Genomic DNA, 24,025 nt, shown 5'->3' on the forward strand with positions numbered 1-24,025 from the left:
TTAATATTTTTTTCCTATTGAAATATTTACATTACACTAAATTATTTAATCTATTTGTATGACATTTATTAGTTTTGTGTGGCATTTTGTATGGAATTTTCAGCATCCAAAACAGCATTGTACTATTATTATCAATGTTAAAAACAGCTGTGTTGCTTAATGGTTTTTCAGAAACCAGAATACGTTGTGAAGAATCCTTTGATAAATACAAAGTTTTATATCTTATTTTATACACAGCGGACATCAAAATTTTTTGCCTTCCTGTAAAATTTTAATCTTTTTCAAATATGAAGTGAGAAAAAAATTCACAGTATTTCCTATAATGTTTTTTTGTCTTCTGGGGAAAGTCTTTGTATTATTATTTGGCTCTATTAAAAGCAGATTTTAATTTACTTTTTTTTTTAAAAAAGGTCAATATCATTAGCCCCTTAGGATTTGTTTTCTTCGATTGTCTACAGAACAAAGCACTGTCATCCATTAAATTCTCTAATTATCCTAAATTGCCTAGTTAACATGTCTACAAAACGTCTTTAAATTGTATTTTAAGCTGAATAATAATATCTAGCAAAATAAGTAGCAAATATTATACACTCACCACTCACCAAGACTTAATGAATTAGTTATTAGAAATTAGCTATTAAAACTATTATATTTAAAAATGTGTTGAAGAAAAATCTCTCCGTTAAACAACAATTGGGAAATATCTTTTAAATATAGAAATAACTTTCTTTACAATATCAATAAATAGCTTTCCTGCCACACATACATGCTAATTTGGACCATCTTCCTTTTACCAGAGCACAGGGGACTGTTGTTGAAGAGAAAAAAAATGACAAGTGCTGAAAATGCTGCTCTTTGAAAGAAGAAGAAAAATAATAAAAAAGTAAAAGTTAATTTATGGCAGCATCACACGAAGGTGCCCTCCTGTTCCTGTTCTTGGCTTTCTTATGCATTTCATTCAAGGGCATCTCATTTTTCCATTATAAATTCATACAGCAAAACGTCTGAATAAATCCGCCACATGCCAGATATTTCATCATGTCCTGAAAACCCCTCCTCTGCGCTTCTGTATGTTTATGCCACTGCGTTTCACACTGTTCTTCTTCTTCTAAAACAGGATGTCAGGAGGACTGAAATGTTATTCGGATGTGGCCTGAGCTTTTTGACGTCAAGTGTCAGCTGTCCTGTAGCACACCAGAGCTCAGCAGAGCATGTTTATTTAGAGTTTGATGTTCTCTGACTGGTCACAACCTAAAGCCCTTGAGTAACCCTTAAAGACCTGTCCTGTGTGAAATGAAAGACTTCGGCATGCAGACTCTTAGTAACTGAACATTATTACTTCCTATTACTTACTTTATGTCTGACAGGTTCTGAGAGGAGCCAGAAACAGTGGTAAGGACCTACTATGCATTTGTACAAAACTGTATGGAATAGTTTTTACCAGCAAATGTATTTAATACGAAGGGAAAAAAAATCCTCTTTGGGAATTTTTGGTAACAGCCACAGTTACAAATTTGGAGAATGCAACTTAAATATATGTGTACATACCATGTATGGAAGTACCTGTACTTGCAAAACTTTTCTAATGCTTAACATACGAATGGAAAAAACGTACATGTATGTATATACACACTAGGGCTGCACAATGTATTGTTTCAGCATCGTGATCTGCAATAGTCACATTGCAAAGATGTGCAATGTTAAGTCTGGATTATAGTTGACCAGGAGCTACAAAATTGAATTTAATCAATGTATTTATTCAGAATTTATTAGATTTATGCAACAAACAACAACAAAAAAAAAGCTTTTGTCTTTGCTTCTTGTCCAAATATCTACATTTCAAAGTGAAAACAAGGCTATTTAAGTTACCCCACTGACAGATAATTTTGCTGTTTTAAGGAAAAACTCTTCATTTTGCCTAATTACATCTGAATTATAAAATAAACATTATTTTTACTTGATCTAAGAATGTTTTTTTAGATATTTGAACTAGAAATGAGAATATTTTCATTGTGATTCTTCAATTTCTGTTCCTGAAAACTGTTAAAACCGTCAAATAGTGCTATTGAACTATCTTGTGAAACTGTATTTATATCACAATATTTATCGCAGAAAAAAAAAATATCGCAATATCAAATTTTTCCAATATCGTGCAGCCCTAACACACACACACTTTTAGTCAACAATGAATTCAACTGATCAAAAGTGAGGGGCAGAAAAATGTATCATATAAAAAGTAAACTCTCATCCCATTGGTCAGAACATGAACATGTTTTATGTTAATAATTTCACTCAAGGCGGTCGCCCTTCAAGTAGACTGCCCTGTACTCTGTAATGTACTAGTGTGGCTTAGGGTTACTGTTATATTACCTAACATATAACCAAATTACCTAATCAATGCAACATTCCTGGCTTCATTGGCATTTTTTGTGGGTGTTTTTTAAAATATGTGCCTCCAACCCATTTTTAACAAGACACTTCATTTCATTTTTGCTCCAGTATAACCAACACAGTATTTCCCCTACCATTATAATAGGGTGGCACCCAGCCCTCCTAACGGATATTTATTGAGAACATTACATATTCTATTCTAAAACATAAAATCACTTACAAAGGCTAACACGTATTGTAATCTCATATTTAATTCATAAACCATTTAAATAATTAAATAATGAGACTATTTATTAAGAAATGAAATATAATATTTATTATTTATTAGGAAATTTAAAAAAACATACTTTAATAATAATAATAATATTAATAAATTAATGATGATTATTATTATTAGGTCACCTATAGCTTTCGTCTAGAGCCACGGTTGTTTTCAAAATGACAATGTTTTCAAAGTGCACTGCGAAGGGAGCACAATTGTAAACATGATGATCTCTAAAACTGAACTGTAAAAATATTTTGAAAGTAAATTACATCTAAAAGTGATGACTTTAATGCTTTTTTTAATCATTCCAAGTTTAAATGCTAAAATGTTCTAATGAATAGGGCATAGGGGAGATAACTGGGAATAGAACACAGCCAGGAACTATGTTTCTAACTACAGCTCTACAGGTGTAGTTGCAAGCACACAAGTTTGCGACGCAGTTTGCGAATGTTTATTGGAACGATGGATTTGAGAAACGCCAATTCAACAAACAATGTTTGTAACGACGAAACTTGCGACCTTAGTTAGCAAACGATGGTTTTCGGAAACGCTCTCCAGGCTAAGAGCTAAAAGTGTGGCAGTTTACAAAAAAACAACAAAAAAACTGAACTTCAAATGACTCAGAGGACATTATGAGAGTATTTCGACCAGCCCCAGAAAGAAAATTATCCTAAATTAAATATGAAAATATAAAACTGCAGCAAGTTTTGTGCGACTCACATCAATAATCTGCGGAGTGTTTGTGGGCGACTGTGCAATGTTGGTGCTTTTGTTCCCAGCCTTCATGGCGGCATCTCTGCGGGCCTGTTCCAGAAGCAGCCTGGCCCTCTCCTTTAGCTCCTCCTGACGGGACAACACCTTCTGCAATCAGAGACAGAGCTTTCATTGAGTTTTACGTTCAACAAGATGTTACTATGCATAACCACTCATAGAGTTTTACCTTCTCCTCGCTGGTGTTAGACACTGGGGCAGATACAACTTCCTGAAAAAACAAAAACACAACATCAGATTGGAGGTTGTTTCATCTACACGATATGTCGCAAGAGCCAGATTAGCATCTTGTCCAAACGCTATCAGCATTGCACTGTCATTACGGGCTCCAGCAGGTATCTGATTAGCTGATTGGTTTGGCTGTGATTCTGACAGCTGAGAGGTGATAAAGTGATGACTGTTAAAGTCACATCTACACCCTGCAATACATTCAATAAAACAACCGAACATAACGCCGATGAATTTAAGGTGGTGCCAAATCACTGTCACCATGGTAACACACAGCTGAGGCCTTGATGACATGTCAAAATAGAATCAGGACAAATCTAAGCTGGAAAGTTATTCAGTAGAAGGAATGACAGTGATACATGGAGAGTGTGTGATAAAAGTTGGCTGTGCTGGAATACCTGCAAGTGTGTGTGTGTGTGTGTGTGTGTGTGTGTGTGTGTGTGTGTGTGTGAACGCTGTATAGATGAGGAGAGGCTCTCATGCGGAACACGCTATAACCCGTGTCAGTATTAGAGCTGCAGGCGGGACGGCCCGTACATAATGACATGCCACTCCGAGTGACACGCGGCTGCTGTCTATGCCGATCAGGCGCCTCACAAAATGGCAAAAATATCAAACATGTTAAAAGCTTCAAACAGTTTTATGTGCTTTGATTTTATATGGCAGCTTTTCCGTTTCAGCTGCAACTGCTTTTCTGCTGGGAGTGTTTAGGCATTATTCATGGAACAAGCGTGTGTTTGTTACCTGAGTGCACGAGTATGGTTTGTGTGTTTTTATTTAATGCTTTGACTTGTGCTTGACATTAGTCATGTGCAGTTTGATCATTTTGAATGCTCATCATGCTTCCCACAACTTCTCTCTAATGAATTTACATAATATTTCCATGACTTTTACAGTCGTTTGTGATGACTGAATAAGGAATTGAAAAAAATATTTTAGGATGCACTTAAATTGCAGAATTATAAACTGAAAGATAGAGAGAAAATATACATAAACCTTGGGGAAAGAGAATAACTAATAGAAAAAACAGAAAGATTTAACTGAACGAAAATATTTAGGCCCCAATAAAATCAGTTTAATTTATTTTTTCTTTTTTTTTAATATCTTTTTGAAATTATTTTAAATTACACTGGCCGAAAATGGCAGCAAATTAAGAACTGACTCTCACAACATATTGCGTTTCATTCTATTTGTGTGTTGTGAGAAAATGCTGGCGTTTTCATAATTTGCTAATATATTTATTTATTTTTTATTTTAAATGTATTAGCATTGTGAGGATTTGCAACATGTAGCTGTCAAACCAATTAGAATCCTTTCTTAATTAGTGTTTTTTATGCGTTTTCTTAAATTCCAGCTAATAAGCTCTCTAGGCCAGGGGTCTCAAACTCAAATTGGTGGGGGCCATTTCAGTAACTGACAATTCATAGGAGAATTAAATTTGACATTAAAGCACAAGAAAAAAAGTTACGTAATTGATGCATCTTAGGACAACAGACCTGATGTTTATAATTCAAGCATTACCTGTCACCAGTGATAATGAAAATCAGCATGTTTTTTGCTTCACACAACTGCTGAAATATATCTGTGGATGTTTTAGCATTTTGACATTTAAATAGTCATAAAAATGCTAATAATAAATATTGTTATTCTGTCCCAATAAATTTTTGCGTTACCAAAAATTTAACAGATAGCGTAAGAACAGCAGAAAGCAGTCTGGGTTACTTTACTAACTTTACTGTTCTTTTTAGTGTCTTTCTTTTTTGTAAAACTACAACAAAGAGGGGGCAAGTAAGTTTTCACATTTACTTTAACATGTTCAATTCAACTAGCAGCAAAATGTACATAGTTTTTATAGAAATCTCAACACGCATGAGGAAAATTTATTTATTAAATGATTATTAAGTAAGACTATTTGAATCGAATATAAGTAAAATTAGCATATTTGTTACACCACCAGCATAACGTGTAAGCAATGAAAAAACTGTTAAAGAAAACACAGGTGGTACAAAACTGACAATAATCAAATGAACATTGAACATTTACAAAAATAAAGTTTTAGTAAAACGAGCACTTTTGCACATTTATTTCAACTTTTAAATCAGCCACAGAAATAATCTGCATGTGCTTTACTCTGGACCGTACGCTGAGAAAAAAACGAAAGTACAACTGAAATACAGTATAATATAATGAAGTATTGTAAACGTCCAATAGGTGGGGGGTCAAAACCACAAGCGGCTAAACGCGACAGCACAACAATGATAGTGATTCAAAAACATTTGTTTTGGCTGAATCTCGTTATATTTTTGACATCAGTTGTGGGCCGGAGGGAGGAGGAGGAGGGTGGGCCGTAAATGGCCCGCAGGCCGGGAATTTGAGACACCTGCTCTAGGCCACCGTACAAAACACTTCAGTTTTTTTTCCCCAGGTTTGCATTAACAAATGTATTTATTCAGAACTTTTTACTGCTTGAAAAAAATTACATGAGCTTGTCTAATTAAAACCATGAAACAATAAAACATTTTCTGATTCATTCGTTCAGTTTATTTGACCAAATTCCAATTTATTGCCGTTAACATTAAAACATAGAAAATATATTTCTGACACAATAGCAAATTTAACCAAATTGATATTTTGGTAAGCTGTCATAAAGATGTTACAAAATTCTGTATGTACAGTACATGATTTGTAAGAGACTATATCATATAAAATGTTAGGGTGTACTCAGACTAGGTACTGTTGTCTTGAACCATGGAGAAGCGCGATTGTCCCCCCTCCCTTCTTCCCTGACGGCCTGCACTCAGACTGCATCTTTACCAACCGAACCTGAGCACACTTACGTCATTGATGATGCGACGGGTTTAGTTTAACAGAAAGAGAAGCACTCTCACTCAGCACAGAGGAGATTGCTTTAGCTATCGTTTTGTATTATTTGTAGTAATTTGGGATGCAGTAGCACACAGTCAACAGTCAAATATTTTTCCGGACAGACCCACAACTTTTGACCCTCATAAATGTTCATGAAAGTCACAATTCTGCAGGTATTAGGTTTTTTCTGAAGGTGGCAGCTGACATGCAGCGAGGGGTTTGTATCTTTAATAAACTGACGTTTGTGTTCACTAAAAAGTAAGAATGATTAATAAATTCATATGAAACAGTCCCTTAAAAGTGACGTTAACGTCTTCAGTTTCAAGCTCAGGCGTGCTTTACACTCACACTACATGCGTACCGTGCCAAAGCCCAACTAAACCGCACTCTGGAACACCTCTGCCAATCGGGCCAGGGCCGGCCAACTGAACTACACCTGGGCAAAATTCAGAGCACTCACACTTGTCAAACAAACCGGGAAAAGCACCCAGGCACAGTTCACATAGCATAGAGTGAGCGCACCCTTAAATGGTTGTGTATTCACAGATACCAGCCACTATACTGGTAGTCCTATTTATTCATTTAAAATTTGCCAAATTCTGTGACATTCCATTTAAATTCTATTTTAATGACTGAAATCTGCCATTTCCATCCACGTTCACCACACCACTGGCATATGAAGTTTACTTCATCACAAGGCATAAATATGCATTTGTGTGTGTTTGTTGACCTTTACCTGTGTGCGTTTAGCTGGTATATGTGTGTGGTTGGTCTGAGTGCTGCTGTCTGAGGTGCTGTCAGATTCAGAGTGACGCAAACTGGCTCTCTTCTTCTTGATCAGATCAGAGTCTCTGTTATACGTGAAACCCAGTTTGTGTGTGTTAGTTAGTGAAGACCCAGTCTGCCACATGGGTGACCTTTCGGCAGGACGCGGGGTCTCGTGCTGCTCCCTGGAGTCTTTGACCTCAAATTTCTCCTTTTCTTTCTCTAGCCTATGAGGCAGGTCGCCCAAGTCCAGTGTATCGGCCTTAAGGAGCTTCTTCTGTTCTGCAGCAGGAGGTTGACTGGTTTCCAGGCTGGTTCTGGTGGTCTGGGTGGGTCGTTGGGGAAGCTCTGTGACTACCGGAGCTGCTGGCGAGTCTGCCGTGGATGACCGTAAAGATGGAGCTACTTCTTTTAAAAGTTCCCCCGGGGAGGCGGAGAGAGAACCAGATCCTCCAGCTGTCGCGACTGACTTGACTTCCTGTTTTTCATTTCCATCAGAGCCACCGTTGGTTGCTGCAGCATCTTCATTGGTGGGCTCGCGGTGGATATCGTTGAGTTCAGCGTAGAACTTGTCTTGGTCGATGGAGCTGTTTGTGTCCGTTTCGAAGTCTCCAACTTTATATGTGCTGCGACTGCTGTTAGCCTCGATCTGCACCACGTTCAGCTCCTCGCCACTGAAATGAGCCCTGATCTGATACAGGTACGTCATCACTGTTAGCTTGTCCGGGATCGCCAGTAGAACCATGTCTGACGGCTCGAGAAGCCGAGAGATTCCCAGGCTGGCAAAACCATCATAGGCCTGTAGACAAAAGAATAAAATTTGTATGTTTAAAACAAATTAAGCAGAGAAAAATTATGAACTGAAACAAGGTTATTAAACAGGTACTGATGGACCAAAAAAGAGAGAAAAAAGTAATAAGAGAGAAATCAGTAAGACACCAGAAGACAACAATGTGGTATGGTAAACAGCTGGATGTAGGGTCCAAAATTCACTTTGTGTTGATAGTGGGTGAAAAATATAATATATTTAATTAAAGCAAAATGAAATAAAACAAATAAACTAAACAAAAAAAAAAAAACGATTAAATTAATACATACACTCGCCAGCCACTTTATTAGCTACACCTGTCCAACTGCTCCTTAACGCAAATTTCTAATCAGTCAATCACATGGCAGCAACCCAATGCATTTAGGAATGTAGACATGGTCAAGACGATCTGCTACAGATCAAACCGAGCATCATAATGGGGAGAAAAGGTGCTTTAAGTGACTTTGAACGTGCCATGGTTGTTGATGCCAGACGGGCTGGTCTGAGTATTTCAGAAACTGCTGATCTACTAGGATTTTCACGCACAACCATCTTTAGGGTTTACAGAGAATGGTCCGAAAAAGGGAAAATATCCAGTGAGCTGGAGTTCTGTGGGCGCAAATGCCTTGTTGATGCCAGAGGTCAGAGGAGATTGGCCAGACTGGCTTGAGCTAATAGAAAGGCAACTTTAACTCAAATAATCATTCGTTAGAACCGAGGTGTGCAGAAGAGCATCTCTGAACAAACAACATGTCCAACCTTGATGCAGATGGGCTACAGCAACAGAAGACCACAGAGGGTGCCACTGCTGTCAGCTAAGAACAGGAAATTGAGGCTACAATTAGCACAGGCTCACCAAAATTGTACAATAGAAGATTGGAAAAACTCTGCCTGGTCTAATAAGTCTCAATTTCTGCTGCGACATTCGGATGGTAGGGTCAGAATTTGACATCAAGCTGGTGGTGGTGTAATGGTGTGGGGAATATTTTCTTGGCACACTTTGGGTCTATTAGTACCAATTATACATCGTTACAGTCTACCTGAGTATTGTTGCTGACCATGTACATGCCTTTATGATCACACATTGTACCCATCTTCTGATGGCTACTTCCAGCAGGATAACGCACCATGTCATAAAGCGTAAATCATCTCAAATTGTTTTCTTGAACATGACAATGAGTTCACTGTACTCAAATGGTCCCACAGTCACCAGAATCAATCCTTTGGGTTGTGGTGGAATAGGAGATTCGCATCATGGATGTGCAGCTGACAAATCTGCAGCAACTATGCTATCATGTCAAAATGGACCAAAATCTCCATTTCCACAGGAATATTTCCAGTACCTTGTCGAATCTCTGCCACGAAGGATTAAGGCAGTTCTAAAGGCAAAAGGAGGTCCAACCCGGTACTAGTAAGGTGTACCTAATAAAGTGTCCGGTGAATGTATATACTACATTTCAAAATAATAATAAATACTTACAACATACAATAATACTTACAAACATACAGTTGAAAGCTAAATTATTATCTTTTTTTTTTATATTTCCTAAGCGCTTTTTAACAAACATTTTTTTCAACACAATATTAAACATAATAGTTTTAATAACGAATTTATAATAATCTTTTTGTCTCTGCCATGATGACAGTACATATGATTTTACTGGTTATTTTGCAAGATGCTCGTATTCACCTTAAAGTGCAATTTAACGGCTAGGTCAATAAGGTTTACTAGGCAGGTTAAGCTAATCAGGCAAGCCATTGGACAACAGAGGTTTGTTCTGTAGCCAACCTTAAGGGGGTTAATAATACTGAAAAAAAGTTTAAAAAAATATTATATAAATAATAAATGTTAAAAATGCTATTATTTTAGCCAAACTAAAAGAAGACTTTCTCAAGAATAAAAATATTACAGAAAGTGATGTGTAAATGTCCTTGCTCCATTAAACAGCAATGTTTAACACAGCACAATGAAATAATTACAATCTCATATGAGGGCTAATCATTTTCCCTTCAACTCTATGTTAACTTTACATGGCGCAAGTGGAGTCTTACATAAACTAATGTATTTGGGGTAAAGAAAATGGAGGAAAAAGCAGGCAGGGTGCAGGGTGATAATGAATGGTAGGGTGAGGGAGAACCAGGGTTACCTACTACAGGACACAGGGCAGGACTGAAGACCAACAAGAAAAATGTTAGGATGGGGTACAGGGTGAAAGGGAAGAAGCGGGTTTGCTGGGTTATGGGAAGGAGAAGCAGTTAGGGTGTAGGGTGCATGCCGGAATTAGATTTGGGATAAGACAAGCTGGGATCAGTAGGATGCGGCAGGCGGTGACAGCTAATGTCAAGGATGGTTCTCCATGATAAGAGAGCACGATACCAAGAAACACTAAACTAATCCTGCCTCAGTCTTATCGCATACATCTCCCACTCGCCCTCCTTCCATCTCTCTCACTTTCTCTCTCTCTCTCTCTTTCTCTCCCTCTCTGCAGTGAGTATAATTGCACTGATTTGTCCGGTTGAGGAGAACAGGCAGATAATCAAACAGCCAAACTCAATCCCTGATCGAGAGATAGAGGGAAGGAGAGAGAGAGAGAGAGAAAAACGGAAGGAAGAAGCGAAAGTAAACTGACTGACATTATCGTGATAATCCACCGAACGAATGAAAGAAAAGTTACTTTCTCTTTCTTTGGAGAATTTGAGAACACAACAGTTGAAAGAAAAGCCTACAAATTAGCCTTGTGTCTCGCCCTCCTCCTGATTCGCTTTATCAGAGCTGCTATCAGAGCCCAGCTGATGGCCGACAGAATTTCAGCCTGTTGACTATTGTCTCAAGCTCAGCCGCTTACCATCTAGCGACTTTATCAGGTTTGTCCCCTTTATTGGCATGAGTGAGAGAGAGAGAAGGCAAGAGAAAGGGAGGGGAGGTATAATCAAAGGTAAGCCGATTCTCAATTTACAATTAATCACATCTTTCTTTCTTTCTTTCTCTCGTGCCTTCTCTTTTTCCTGTTTGCTGGAGGCTAACAATAGTGATGGAGACGCAGAGCTTTGCAGAGCGAGGAAAATGTAAGGTACAGACAGGTGAATAAGAAAAAAAGGAGAATGAAGAAGGGTGGGAAAACAAAATGAGTCTGAAGGTATGTGTTGTTTGGGTTTCAGCTCTAAAGAATGAGTTAATAATTGGTGGAACAAATGAAACTGAACTGCCTGACTGGGACTTTTAAACCTAAGCTATATTCACACTTGAGCTGAATAGGACTTCTTTCCTTCACATGTGTGAGAGAGTGTTTTTATCAGGACAGTACAACGCACCTTTGGTTTAAAATAGTTTTGCGCTTCAGAAAGAAATCTCTTATGCAAATAAAGGCAGCATTTCTTTGCATTACATGATATTAATTTCAAATGTTTTGTATTTAAATGCATTTAAAAACAAATAGTACTCCGATGTCACTGGATCTTTCAGAACATATTCAAATATAGGTGCTCCAGACAGCAAAAGAATGGTTGCAATTTGCAACCTGTTTCCAGTCAGTGCGACTGGTTTTTATTAGAGGTTGCACTGATAACTCTTCCAATTAGCCTGATCAGAATATATACTGTACAAGAATCAGAGAGTGGAATACAATACCTTTTAAGATCTTTTTTTAAGACACTTTAGGTTTCAACCAGAAAAACAGGCAAGATTTTAACTTGAGGTATATCTACTAAATATTAACGTATCAATCCAAAACTAAAACATTATTTACATACTGAATAAAAATCTCTAAAAATCTAATTTAGCAAACTGGTGTCTATAGAACTGCAGAAATAATGGTGCTGCCTTGGTTACTGCAGTAAACAAAGCAGCATGATGTCAAATCTAGTAGAATGTCATTGATTTCATAAACTGCACAGCATCCTGATAGTCGCAGATTTAATTCAGGCAAACTTTAGCATACAACCACACATTGCATAATCAAAGATGATATAAAATTGAATACCTTGCAAAATAGAATTTAAGACTTTTTAATAATTTTTAAGGGCCTTACATTTTTCTACACTGATTTATCGACTTTCACTTTTAAGACCCAGCAGACACCCTGCTGATGAGCCATCTCTCTGAGAAAAATTAAACACCAAAGAGTTGTACTAAACACGAGCTACTGTGTTTACTTGCTCCCCAAAATAAGGATTAACGTTTTCTTTATTCTTCTTCTAAAGACCTCTTTTGAATTTATTAATCTAAACTTGCAAAATATACTGTACATAACATGAGATACACATCTCTCTGTGAAATGTGTTGGAAAAAAAATAAACTCTCCGTTAAACAGAACTTGGGGAAAAAAATAAACAGGGGGCTAAAAATTCAGGGGGGCTAATAATTCTGACTTCAACTGTAATTTTCATGCTTGCATTCTTCTTTGTATCTATCTTTTACTGCTGCACAATTTATGTCTGTAAAGATGCTACTTTTGCCTTGAGATGCTACTTTTAAAGGCGCTATATAAAAGTGTGTTATTATCATTACTAAATATTATTATTCAATATTATATCATTATATTATTAAAATATTGAATAATTTTAACATTTATTATTACCTTTTTCTTTTTTATTGACCATTTTATATATGAACATATATGAACGTACTTTTACATATATTACATACTACATAAAGCCGAGATCCACCCAACAGAAAAGGAAATATTAATACTTTTTAAAAGGACTAAATTAAATAGATTATAATATTTTATGTATTTGCCTTACTGTCTGTTCACAGGGACAATTTTAACGCCCAAGAAAAGGCAGAACAAAAAGGTGTCTCTGTCTCAAAACAACAAATCCGGCTTGATTAAAATAAACAAAGCCTGTAAACAGAAGTTTGAGTTTGTGTGAGCAAACACATCCAGATCATTTAATCCCAAAAAACATGCTTCTAATGTACTACCAAGCCCACAGAAACAGGCTGTTTGCTCTCGATCTGTGTATAAATAAGACTGCAGCACTAATAACCCTTGTGAACTGTGTGATTATTGTGTGTTTAAGACTTTCTCTTCCTGCTTCAATCATGCACCCCTCCCCCACGCTAAACACACAATGAAAAGCGTTTTGTTTTGTGAATGACATCGCTGAATGATTGACAGGTATCCATCGCTGTCAGTCACACACACACAGAGCCAGAGGGGCACATTTATCACGGCACACATACACACATGCACACGTGTGCGCGCAGATCAGATATCATGGGAAATTACTGCTCGTCTCTCTCTCTCCCAACACACACACAGACACACACACACACAGAAAAATAATTCTTTTCACTGCCTGTACGAGCAAACCGTCCTCTCGTCTCCCCTCTGCTATTGATTGCTCTTATCTGTCATATTTCAATAGAGATTATTGCAATCACGGTTGGGCCAGAGAGGGTCGCGCTGATTCTATCACATGGAAATGAATGCAGTATATATATAAATGCGTGTGTTTGGGGTTTGTATAGAGAGTGCTCTTAACCTCCTCGGCTCGGGAGAGTCATTTATTGTTGAAAGAGAGCAAAAGCATGCACTTTTCGCTGTGTCGGAGAGAGAAAAACGGCGTATATGATAGTCCCAGAATGAGAGGGTAGGAAATGAACTCAGGAAGTGACTGCAGGTATTGAGTGCAGGGATAAAGTGATGACAGATGAAAGGAACGTAGGGAAAGGAGAGCACGTTAAATACACCTAATAAAGTCTAAATGGAGCTAATCTAAGGCTGAAATAAGAGTTAATCTATGGTGCTCCAGAATACAGTGATCATTCAGTGGAGCGGAGTTACAGAGGAATTACGTTTTATACATCCACAAATCCAAACAGATTCCAAACTAATCCAGGAAGCAACTCTTCGGCAAATGTACATTTGTTTGGTGTGGTGTGCCGCTGTGCATTGTGTGTGTGTTTTGAGAGAGAGAGAGAAAGAGAGAGATGCTTGGAGTAATCCTTGTTGGCACAGTCACCTGGCGGTTTATTTAAACAGGCATTTGAGAGATGACAGTAATATCCACACCTTCCTCACTCTCTTGCAAAGCACATCCCACTGGAAACAGCTGAATGGTTGGAATAAGGTATAATGTGAAATAATGAGAGAGAGACTAAAAGTTAAAGAAAAAGAAGGTATGCACAGCAGGTTCAGCAATTATCCATTCTACTTCCAAAATATGCTCTCTGTATTCATTTCCAGGGACTTTCTTTAGACCCTCTTAAGTTCTTATCCTAATGTCTTATATTTGGGGCTGTTCGATTACAAGAGCTTTAGCTTATTATCATTATAAGCGATAGATGAATAAATGGCTAGCTTCAAGTGGAAAGGTCTCTTATAAAGCAGCATTTGTCATTATTAAAACTGTTATATTACGACAAATGTATTTTCTCATTACTGTTTACTACTGCTTTTGATATTATCATAAGTATTTCCTTGACTTTAGTCTTGTGTTTTGCACTTTTAATGCATTTTTCTTAAATAAATTTTCATTTTTCATCAGATTTCAAAAATTAAGCGACCATGGGCTCCTCTGTCAGTGTTTTTTTTAAATAATAAAAAACTAATAATACTAATAATACTTTACTAATAATAAAAAAACAAATGCTTTAATATTGACATTTAAAATGTTTAAACTCTAATAATCAACATCATAACATAAAAAACAACATCAGAATATTAGAATGATTCAGAATTTTATGTGACACTAAAGTCTAGAGTAACTATTGAACATATGATGAGTTATTTCAAAAGCTTTAAATACACCTTACCAAACTTTGGTAGTGATGAGGGCTGCACAATATATCGCAGAATTACATTTATTAGAATGATAAAGATATTACTTTTTTTTATTAATAATATTATTATTATGGTGGCGTGGTGCCACAGTGCGTAGCGCTGCTTAATCACAGCAAGAAGGTTGCTAGTTCGAGCCTTGGCTGGGTCAGTTGGCATTTCTGTGTGAGGTTTGCATGTTCTCCCCGTGTTGGCGTGGGTTTACTCCGGGTGCTCCAGTTTCCTAAAGTCGTGTGCTATAGGTGAATTGGGTAAACTAAATTGTCAACAGTGTATGAGTGTAAACGGGAGTGTATGGATGTTTCCCAGTAATGGATCGCATCTGCTGCGTAAAACACATACTGAAAAAGTTAATTCAGCTGTGGTAACCCCTGATTAATAAAGGGACTAAGCCAAAAAGAAAATGAATGAATAAATAATAATTTTTATTATTATTAAATATTAAACAATTTATACAATGACCATGTTATTTTATGTTTGATTGTTCAATTCCTGTACCTAAATAGTTTTAGACTTTTCAAAAAACAATAAAGCTCTGTTTATTTCACTTTTACCTTTGCTCTGTTGTATTTATACAGTATATGCTTGTCATTTGTTATAATTTATGCAAATGAACTGCATAGAAAAAGACTTGATCATTTCAATCTATCTAAATGAATGAAATCTTTCCAAATAGAGCTATTCAATTCATCTAGTGAAATAAAAGTCATCGCAATATATATTGCACAAAAACAAAATATATCTAGGTCAGATTTTTCCAATATCGTGCAGCCCTAGTAGTAATAATCAAGTTCTCACTGCTAACTTGCCATAGGATGTTCCACTGAGTTAGCTGTATTACTGTATTGCCAAAAACAAATCACCAACCTTTTTTGGGGGGTGTTTTGGTGCAAATTTAAGTGAAACGGCTGTGTACATTTAAAGTACACCAAAACAAATCAAATCAAATCTCAAAACGCAATTAAAAATGATTAAAAATGAATAAAATAGAGATAACCCCTAAATCAGGGGTATCCAACCTTGGTCCTGGAGGGCCGGTGTCCAGCATATTTTAGTTTCAACCCCAGCTAAACACCTCTGAACCAGCTAATCAAGCTCTTTTTAGGTATACTAGAAACTTCCAGGCAGGCGTGTTGAAGAAAGTTGCAGCTAAACTGTGCAGGACACCGGCCCTCCAGGACTGAGTTTGGACACCGCTGCCCTAAATAAAGCATAATTGTTACAGAAATTGTAACCCCAGCCGTTTGGCTTTTTTATGTATGATACATTTTATTTATGTATTTATTTGTTGTAGCTGAGGGCAATGTATAATATAAAAGTGAAGTGTCTACGTGCAATATCTTTACTTATTTTACTATTTTTTGTTATTAATTATTTTTTATTTCAATTTCTATTGTTAAAACTGTATTTATGAAACTAAATTAACATATACAGCTTAATTTGTAAGTAAAATAATTTACTAAATCTGTAAAAGAAACGAAGTTAATTTGAGAAATCTTTGAGGGATTGGGTCAGCTGCACCAATTATCCTTTGCTTAATTTAACACAAGTTACTGGAAGGTCTTCACAAGTATGTGTACACATTTATAAGTGAGTTTGCCTTCTATTTAGACTCCTTTGTCTAGAATGTTCCTCCAAGTGTGTGATTAACATCCCTTTATTTCCTTCCCTCCCTCTCTTTTCTCTGCACTCCACAGAGAAGCCTGTAAAGTTTATTTATAGCATGTTTATAAATTATGATGCTATCTTACGACTCCTAGGTGACTTGCTCCATCCACACAAACAGGAGCAAATGCACACAAACACACACACGTGCACGCTCTTTCCATCAGTGTCGGCAGGGGAGCCGCATTCTGAAAGTGGCAATTAGAGAACGCTGGGTGGGAGTGAATCAGAGTTATAACAAAATAAATCACCTATGAGGAGGATTACTGATGCACAAACAAACGGAGAGGGAGAAAGAGAGTGTGTGGCATTTACCTTTTTGTTGTTTTCTTTAATATCTTGAGGATTGAGAGCCTTGTAGTCACTAGGAGGGAGGAAAGAACAGAGAGAGAGGGAGAGAGAGAGAGAGAGAGGGTTAGCTTTAAATATGCGTCTCGTGTAATGGCTGTAGAACTGTAACATGCAATTTCACAGCTCTGCAATCAACACAACTATTAGCAAGTGTGTGAGAGCAAGCAAAATTAGACACACACACACACACACACACACACACACCACTTCAACGTATTAAACGTTTCATCTGTGGTTCGCCATCAGCCATGTCCTGAGGTGTTTTCTCTTTAGCAAAGGAAACAGTAGAGTGCGACTCAAAAAAACGGACAATATCTTTCATTAAATTGAGAGTAAAGACCCAAAATTCAATACGTGTTATTCAAACTTTGATGTTGGACATGTATTGTCCTCTAGGGCATAATTTCTTTTAGAAAAAAACACACCAAACACCACTTATAAACGCATTAAGTCTGTTTTACAAGCTATTCCATTAAAAACTGCATTCATTACTTGTAATACTGTAGTATATATTTTATTAACTGTAATTTCATACTTTTTATCTTGAGGGGAACATTGCAATATGACCATATGACAGCTTGAATTGTTATCTGCTTTAATTAAATACTAACTTAAATATTTTCTTAATAAATTGAAATAATACTTTTAAATAAAATAAGGCGTGTGTGTTTTTAAGAATTATATATAGATATTAAACAAAATGCAACTAGGACCTGATGTTTGTGATAGCCCAGATCGCAAAACACAGCCATAAAGTAAAAAAAAAAAGAATGTGAGGAAATGGATGAAGAAACGCATTCAGAAACAAATGATATTGCTGTAATAATAGATGGACAAATTGTAACAATGATACAACCATCTTACATTCTGCATAACTAAAACGTATGATGGTTTAGTGTTTTCTGCTTGTTAGCATCTAAACGGCTACATATCAAACTTGAAACTATAATAAAAGCAGATTAAATAACCATTTAAAATGAAAAGAAAGACGTACATTTAAAAGCGATCACAAGGTGTTGGTTACTTCCTGAATCCCCTACAATCCAAGAGTGGTTGAAAATTGTATATGACATTTATGTTATGGAAAAAAATTACATTTTCCCTTCGCCTCCAAATGAATGTATTCAGAAACATCTGATCCAAATGGACTGAATACGTATGGTAGGCATGGGATGATAACCGGTTTTAAGGTTTACCGCGGTTTTGAAAAGTCAAGGTTTTAAGACTGTTACATTTTCTGCTATGTCGTTCCTAAGGTATTTTGTATGGGTTTTTTTACGAGTTTTTACGCGTTCAACATCAAAAGCTACTGGTCAGTTCATGATTCAGGAAACATCTGAAAAACAAAATCACTTATAAACCAACATCCAGCAAGCTATAAACCTGAGGAGTGCAATGATTCACTTTATATCCAAAGATAATAAACATATAAAAAGATGCCTTTTCAAGTTGAAACTATAAAGACAGCAGAAGTCAATGATTCATATTAATTATTTAGCCTGACAGATTTACTGTTTCAAAATAGTAATCACAGTACAGTGAAACCATGATATTTTTATCCAAGTTTATCATACCATCAGAATCTTATACTGGCCAATGCCCTAATGTAAGGCCACATTGTCCAGATTGTGTAGAAGGATAAAACAAACGCTTCTTGGCTTTAATCTGCAATGTATGCATTTTGTAATTTAATAACCAGTAAGCTTTCTCTCACAGTCTCCTCTTCAGACCAAGAACAAAGATGTATATTTAGTATAGAGTTTAATTATTAGGTGTATATTTGACCTCCCACTAATTGTGTTAATTTTGTTATCAATATTGATTATTTTGCTTTATTGTCGCTATTGTTATTATTTATTGAATTTTTATATTGTTTTTTTACTTTATCTATATTATATAAAAAAAGTTAAATGAATGGCAGTAAAAAATATGACCCTTTTAAGCTGAAATTTTGCATTGGTTATGCTGCGATACTAAATAAAAGTACAAAAGTACATTTGCTATGATTAAACAACATAGATATTTCAACAATATCTTCAAAATATTTTTGAATTTTGGCACAGTTTTTTCTCTATGTAGTGTTGATATAATAACTTGTTAATACTGTATGTTTTGTTATGTTAGCATATCTGGAAATGTTTAAACCATGTGTGTCACCACTATCCCTGCATTACATTGCGTCAAGTCATGGGCTAGTATAAGATTCTGACGGTATGAAAACCTTGGATAAAAACATCACGGTTTTTACAGTATGACGGTATTATGATTACTGCTCTAAAATGTGTTCTTTTTAAATGTTTGGGTAAAAAAACAACAACTTTTGTCCCCCATTGTGCACAATATATTTTATTTGTCATCTGCTCTCTTAAGTAGTTTTAAAAACTGAGATTTCTTAATTAAAACTTGAAGACATCTTTGGATATCTTTCTTTTTTGCATATAAAGAAAGCCACTTGACTGTTCAGGACTATAGTATGCTTGGATGTTGGTGTATAAACAGTTTTCTTTTAAGATGTTTCCTGAATCATGGGCTGACCAGAACATTTTAATTTGGAGAAAATTAAATAAAATAGCAGAACATTTTCAGTAGTATTAAAAACGCAGTCAACCTTGAAACTGGTTATAGTCTCATGCCTAATTGTGTCATGCTCAGCATTGTCAAAAACATACAATATTTCAATGCAATAAAATGATTGTAAGATATTTCATCAAAGCCACGAAAATAATAAATCAGTCTATCTCTTCCTTAAAGAGATGGTGGCCAGATTCCTGGTACTTCAGCGTATGCTAAACCCAGAGGGTGGTTGGCCGTGGCGCTGTCAGCACTGTGATGAATCTGCTGTAAGTGTAGTAATTAAGGAGGATTTGAGTCATTCCTGATGAGACCAGACACAGAAATGTTCAGAAATAAGACAGAGGGATTAAAAACTCTCCATCATAAACCATATTAGACCCCCCACATAGAGTGAGATTCTCACATGGAGAGAGAGAGAAAGAGAGGTGAATTAAGTGGGTTGTGTATAGATAGAGTTTAGGGCTGTCACTATTAATTATATAGAGACTGCTGGATTATTTGATGATTATTCTGATCAAAGACAGACACCATCTGAAAATGGATTAATGGGATTAACAATTAACAAATAAACTATACTATTCCTTTTTATTTCTGTCAAGTATACTGACTTTTAAAATAAATGACTATCGTATACATGTACATATATATTCATAACGTCACTGACAAATAAACTAATAAGTACCACTGATGTTTAACTTACATTGGTGTACAAGTCACCTTTTATAATATCTTTCAGAAATATGTGATAAATAATTTAAAGTGAAAAAACATGTGACTGGAAAATACCCTATACAAACAATCATATGCTTATTTCATTTGCCATACATACAAAATCCAAAGTTTTGTATAGTTGACAATTGTTATATACTACTGTATATTACACTATATACTTAACAACTATATTATATAAGTTGCTGTGGAATTCAAGTCATAGTATATTTAAAAGACTTATTAATGTGGCTTATAATGGTAGTGTGCTATGAGTGAAAAGCTACTACTATAAATGACAGCTGTACACTGTAAAACAATGTCAATGTCAAATTTATCAAATGAAATAAGTGTAGTTAACTCAAAATTGACTGAAAGTTAATTCTACTCATTTGAAAAGAGTTTTGATCTCAGTGTTGAAGGTAATGAGTTCATTAAATACCTCATTACTTCAACTTATATGGAGTAAGTTCACAGTACTCATGTAGATTCGTTTTCTAACTCGAATGGTGTGTAGCAATCGGTTTCCTGAAACTGTTTGAGTTGCCTTAACTTATTGGGTTTTACAGTACTCAGTTGGTTTGAGTTTTCTTCATTTATTGGCTTTTACTGTCAAATTGCTTCATTTACTCAAATGGATTAAGTTCACAGTACTCATTAGGATCAGTTTTTAACTTAAATGGTTTGTTGCAATCGGTTTCCTCAAATGGTTTAAGTTACCTTAACTTTTTGGGTCTTACAGTGTAGGAGATATATATATATATATATAGTTGCCCTTTACATCTAATAAACTGTGCATAATGCAATTTTATTCACTGTTATTTAGAAGAGTGTTAATATGCTTGCAACTTTCTATATGGCAGATGAAGTCTTAAGTAAAAGGAATTGTTTTGAGGAATTAATTCTATTAAATTATGAGTTGTACTGAACTAGTTGTGTATAAATCCATGAAATTTTAATTAAAAACCATAAAGTTTGGGCTTAAGTTAATCTTGACATTTTGTTGGTTGTAGCTAACAGTCAACTTTCTTCATAACATAACTATTAAATCTTTTTCCATTAAACAAAATAATTGATTACAGATTGAAGGTTAAGATGCATTTGGTTAATGATAATGATATCCTGAAGTATTTCTGTCACCTTCATATGTAGTGCTTAGAGTGTTTACCTGTTGCCATTGTCTTTCTCCTAAGAGCACATTATGTTAATGCTGTGCTAATCATCCTTCTCTCTTTTGTTTCTCTGATAATATAATTCACAAGTGTCTGTAGCGCTGGTCAGTTTTCAAATATTGTCAGAGATCAGAAAGGGGTGTTTTATTATTACAAAATCGAATTACATTTGGAAGCACAGTGGCGCAGTTAGCATAATTGCCTCACGGCAAGAAGGTCGCTGGTTTGAGCCTTGGCTGGGTCAGCTGGCATTTATGTGTGAAGTTTGCATGTTCTCCCCATTTGGTGTGGGTTTCCTCCAAAGACATGTGGTATAGGTGAATTGGGAATGCTAAATTGTCCGTAGTGCATGTGTGTCAATGAGTGTGTATGGATGTTTCCCAGTACTGGGTTGCAGCTGGACGGGCATCTGCTGCATAAAACATATGCTGGATAAGTTGGTGGTTTATTCCGCCGTAGCGACCCCGGATTAATAAAGGGAATAAGCCAAAAAGAAAATGACTGAATGAATCACATTTGATTTAAAACGTATCACATAAAGAATCCAATTTATTGAAACTTCCTTCATTTACTCATCTGCATGCCACTGCAAATCTATCTTTAATATGATAAGATATATGCGTTTTTATTTTAGGGTGAACTGTCTCTTTTATATGGGGTAAATTATGTCAAAATGATTAAACAATGTTTCTGTGTATGTGTAAAAGGATGTACTGATATGTTCTGTGTCTGGCTTACATTTGTTCGGGTCTGAAGTGATGTAAAAGGGCGCAGAATGCCAGTCCATTCCTCCAGGAAGTGGTGAAGTTGGTGATTCTGACGCCTCTGTAGTCTTTTGTGACTTCTCGACACCAGGCCAATAAGGACTGACATGCGTTCGGCCTTCCACCAAGAACAGGACTAGGAATTGGACTAGGCTATGGAGAAGAAAAAAAGTCTAAATTAACCGTTTTGTTTTTATTGAAGAAAGAAAGAAAGAAAGAAAGAAAGAGGTTTATCCAAAAAAGTTGTCAAGTATAGTTGCTCCAGACAAACAAACAAAACAGAATAAAAAAACTTTCTGTTGTCATTACACGATATAAAAATGTTGAATAATGCATAAAAATAGGAAATGAATTAGAGAAACACGACTTGCAATTATACGGAAACATGAACTGTACACCAAACACAAAACTCATTTAGCCCGAGCTTTTGCTGTTCTTCAAATACACACTAACATCTTTCCCCCACACACTCACACAACCCTCTTATTGTCCCTCTTTTCTTAAAAAGTCCTCAAATTGCAATCAAGAACATCAGATCCAACCCATCTCTCTCCAATTAGCTTTGTAAGCTCAGCTTTGTTAAATGTCGCCTCTTTTGAAAACCCTCTGTCTAATTTGAACAAACACACACACAGAGAAAAAAAATGCACAAAGGACTTACATGCTCATTCTAATGAGAGCTTTGGTCTGTAAGGAGTGTATGACCATGGATAATGTAAACACATGATTAATAAAGACCAGCCTTTGAAGCTGTATCAGTCTGGATTAAGAGTCCAACTAAACGGAGGAACGAGAATTCTAATCCCGCAAATCCAGAAATACAAAGCAGCAGAACCCCTTCGCACCGGGAGTCTGGCCACTTTCGGACATAATCCCGTTAAAAATGGAGACAGCGTGTTACGGATACGGTATCGCTTGGAATTCTCATTCTGCAGTGCGCGCGCTTGCATTTTTCCCCCTATCACAAGAACTTTTTAATAACCATAATCAAATAGCCTGAGACAAAACTTGCAGCTATCTGATAAATTGCAGCCCTGATAGATTCCGCATCTAAATACAAATCTAACATGTTATAAAAGAGTGCTCATCCTGCAGAAATACATTATCATAAGACAGGTATCTGTCTGTGTGTGCTAAGGAAGAGAGACGCTGCCATTGCCCTGATAAGAGTGCTATACATCAGCTGGTCAACACTTGACGCATGTACAGCAGCTTAACAACGCCCCCTTTTGGACACAACCTGCTACTGCAGGAGGATTCAAGGACGCACAGACTTTTAAAAAATGCTTGCGAGGGACCGACAGAAGACTTATGCAAATTATAGATCCCGAACAAATAAATAAATAAACTATAAAAGAACATCATCATTATAAAGGGAACCATGACATCCTACAGGTGTGGTTTTAGTAGATTGGCTAGACGCTGTTAGTTCCTTCAAATTCTTCGAGCGCTTTCCTCTTAGATTATCATAATTAAATGCTAAGATGCGAACGAATGCCACTGAGGGCAAGTGTGTTATTTGGTGTGTTTTTACGTCTGTCTGCACAATCTGAAAGGTTAAGGTTGTCTTGAAAGAGACGAAGGTAAAAGTCAAGTGAGGGGCCCTTGGGGCTCCGAGAGCCTTTCTACTCAAGAGAGAGACACAAACAGACTAATAACAATGCTCAGGATGCCGACACAAACAAACACCTAATAATGAAGAACAGTAGATGTATAATGCTATGATATTTGTTTACAAAACGCATTTATATAGTCTGAACCTCATTAAAGGGAGAACATAAATGATTCCGTTTATCCTTTAAATGTGCTTTTGAGACTGATCTCGAACTAGGATTCAAGTGTTTTGCTTCAACCATTTAATTAAAGGGTTTCATAATCAAGCAGAGATTACGAACAGTGATTTATCCACAGAA

General features: G+C 36.1%; 1 protein-coding gene across 6 annotated transcripts in view; it reads right to left on the minus strand.

Annotated features, from left to right (window-relative positions):
* Positions 1-24,025, minus strand: part of ehbp1 (EH domain binding protein 1) — a 209,516-nt gene that overhangs the window by 90,567 nt on the left and 94,924 nt on the right. For all 6 annotated transcript variants that reach the window (XM_056477550.1, XM_056477549.1, XM_056477555.1 and 3 more), the window contains 5 exons: positions 22,087-22,265; positions 16,859-16,907; positions 7,257-8,084; positions 3,597-3,638; positions 3,377-3,517 (listed from right to left, as the gene is read on the minus strand). In XM_056477550.1, coding sequence (XP_056333525.1) covers positions 3,377-3,517; positions 3,597-3,638; positions 7,257-8,084; positions 16,859-16,907; positions 22,087-22,265 — 1,239 coding nt within the window. The remainder of the gene's footprint in view (positions 1-3,376; positions 3,518-3,596; positions 3,639-7,256; positions 8,085-16,858; positions 16,908-22,086; positions 22,266-24,025) is intronic.

Source organism: Danio aesculapii, chromosome 17 (assembly GCF_903798145.1).
Source record: "Danio aesculapii chromosome 17, fDanAes4.1, whole genome shotgun sequence".
NCBI lineage: Eukaryota > Metazoa > Chordata > Actinopteri > Cypriniformes > Danionidae > Danio > Danio aesculapii.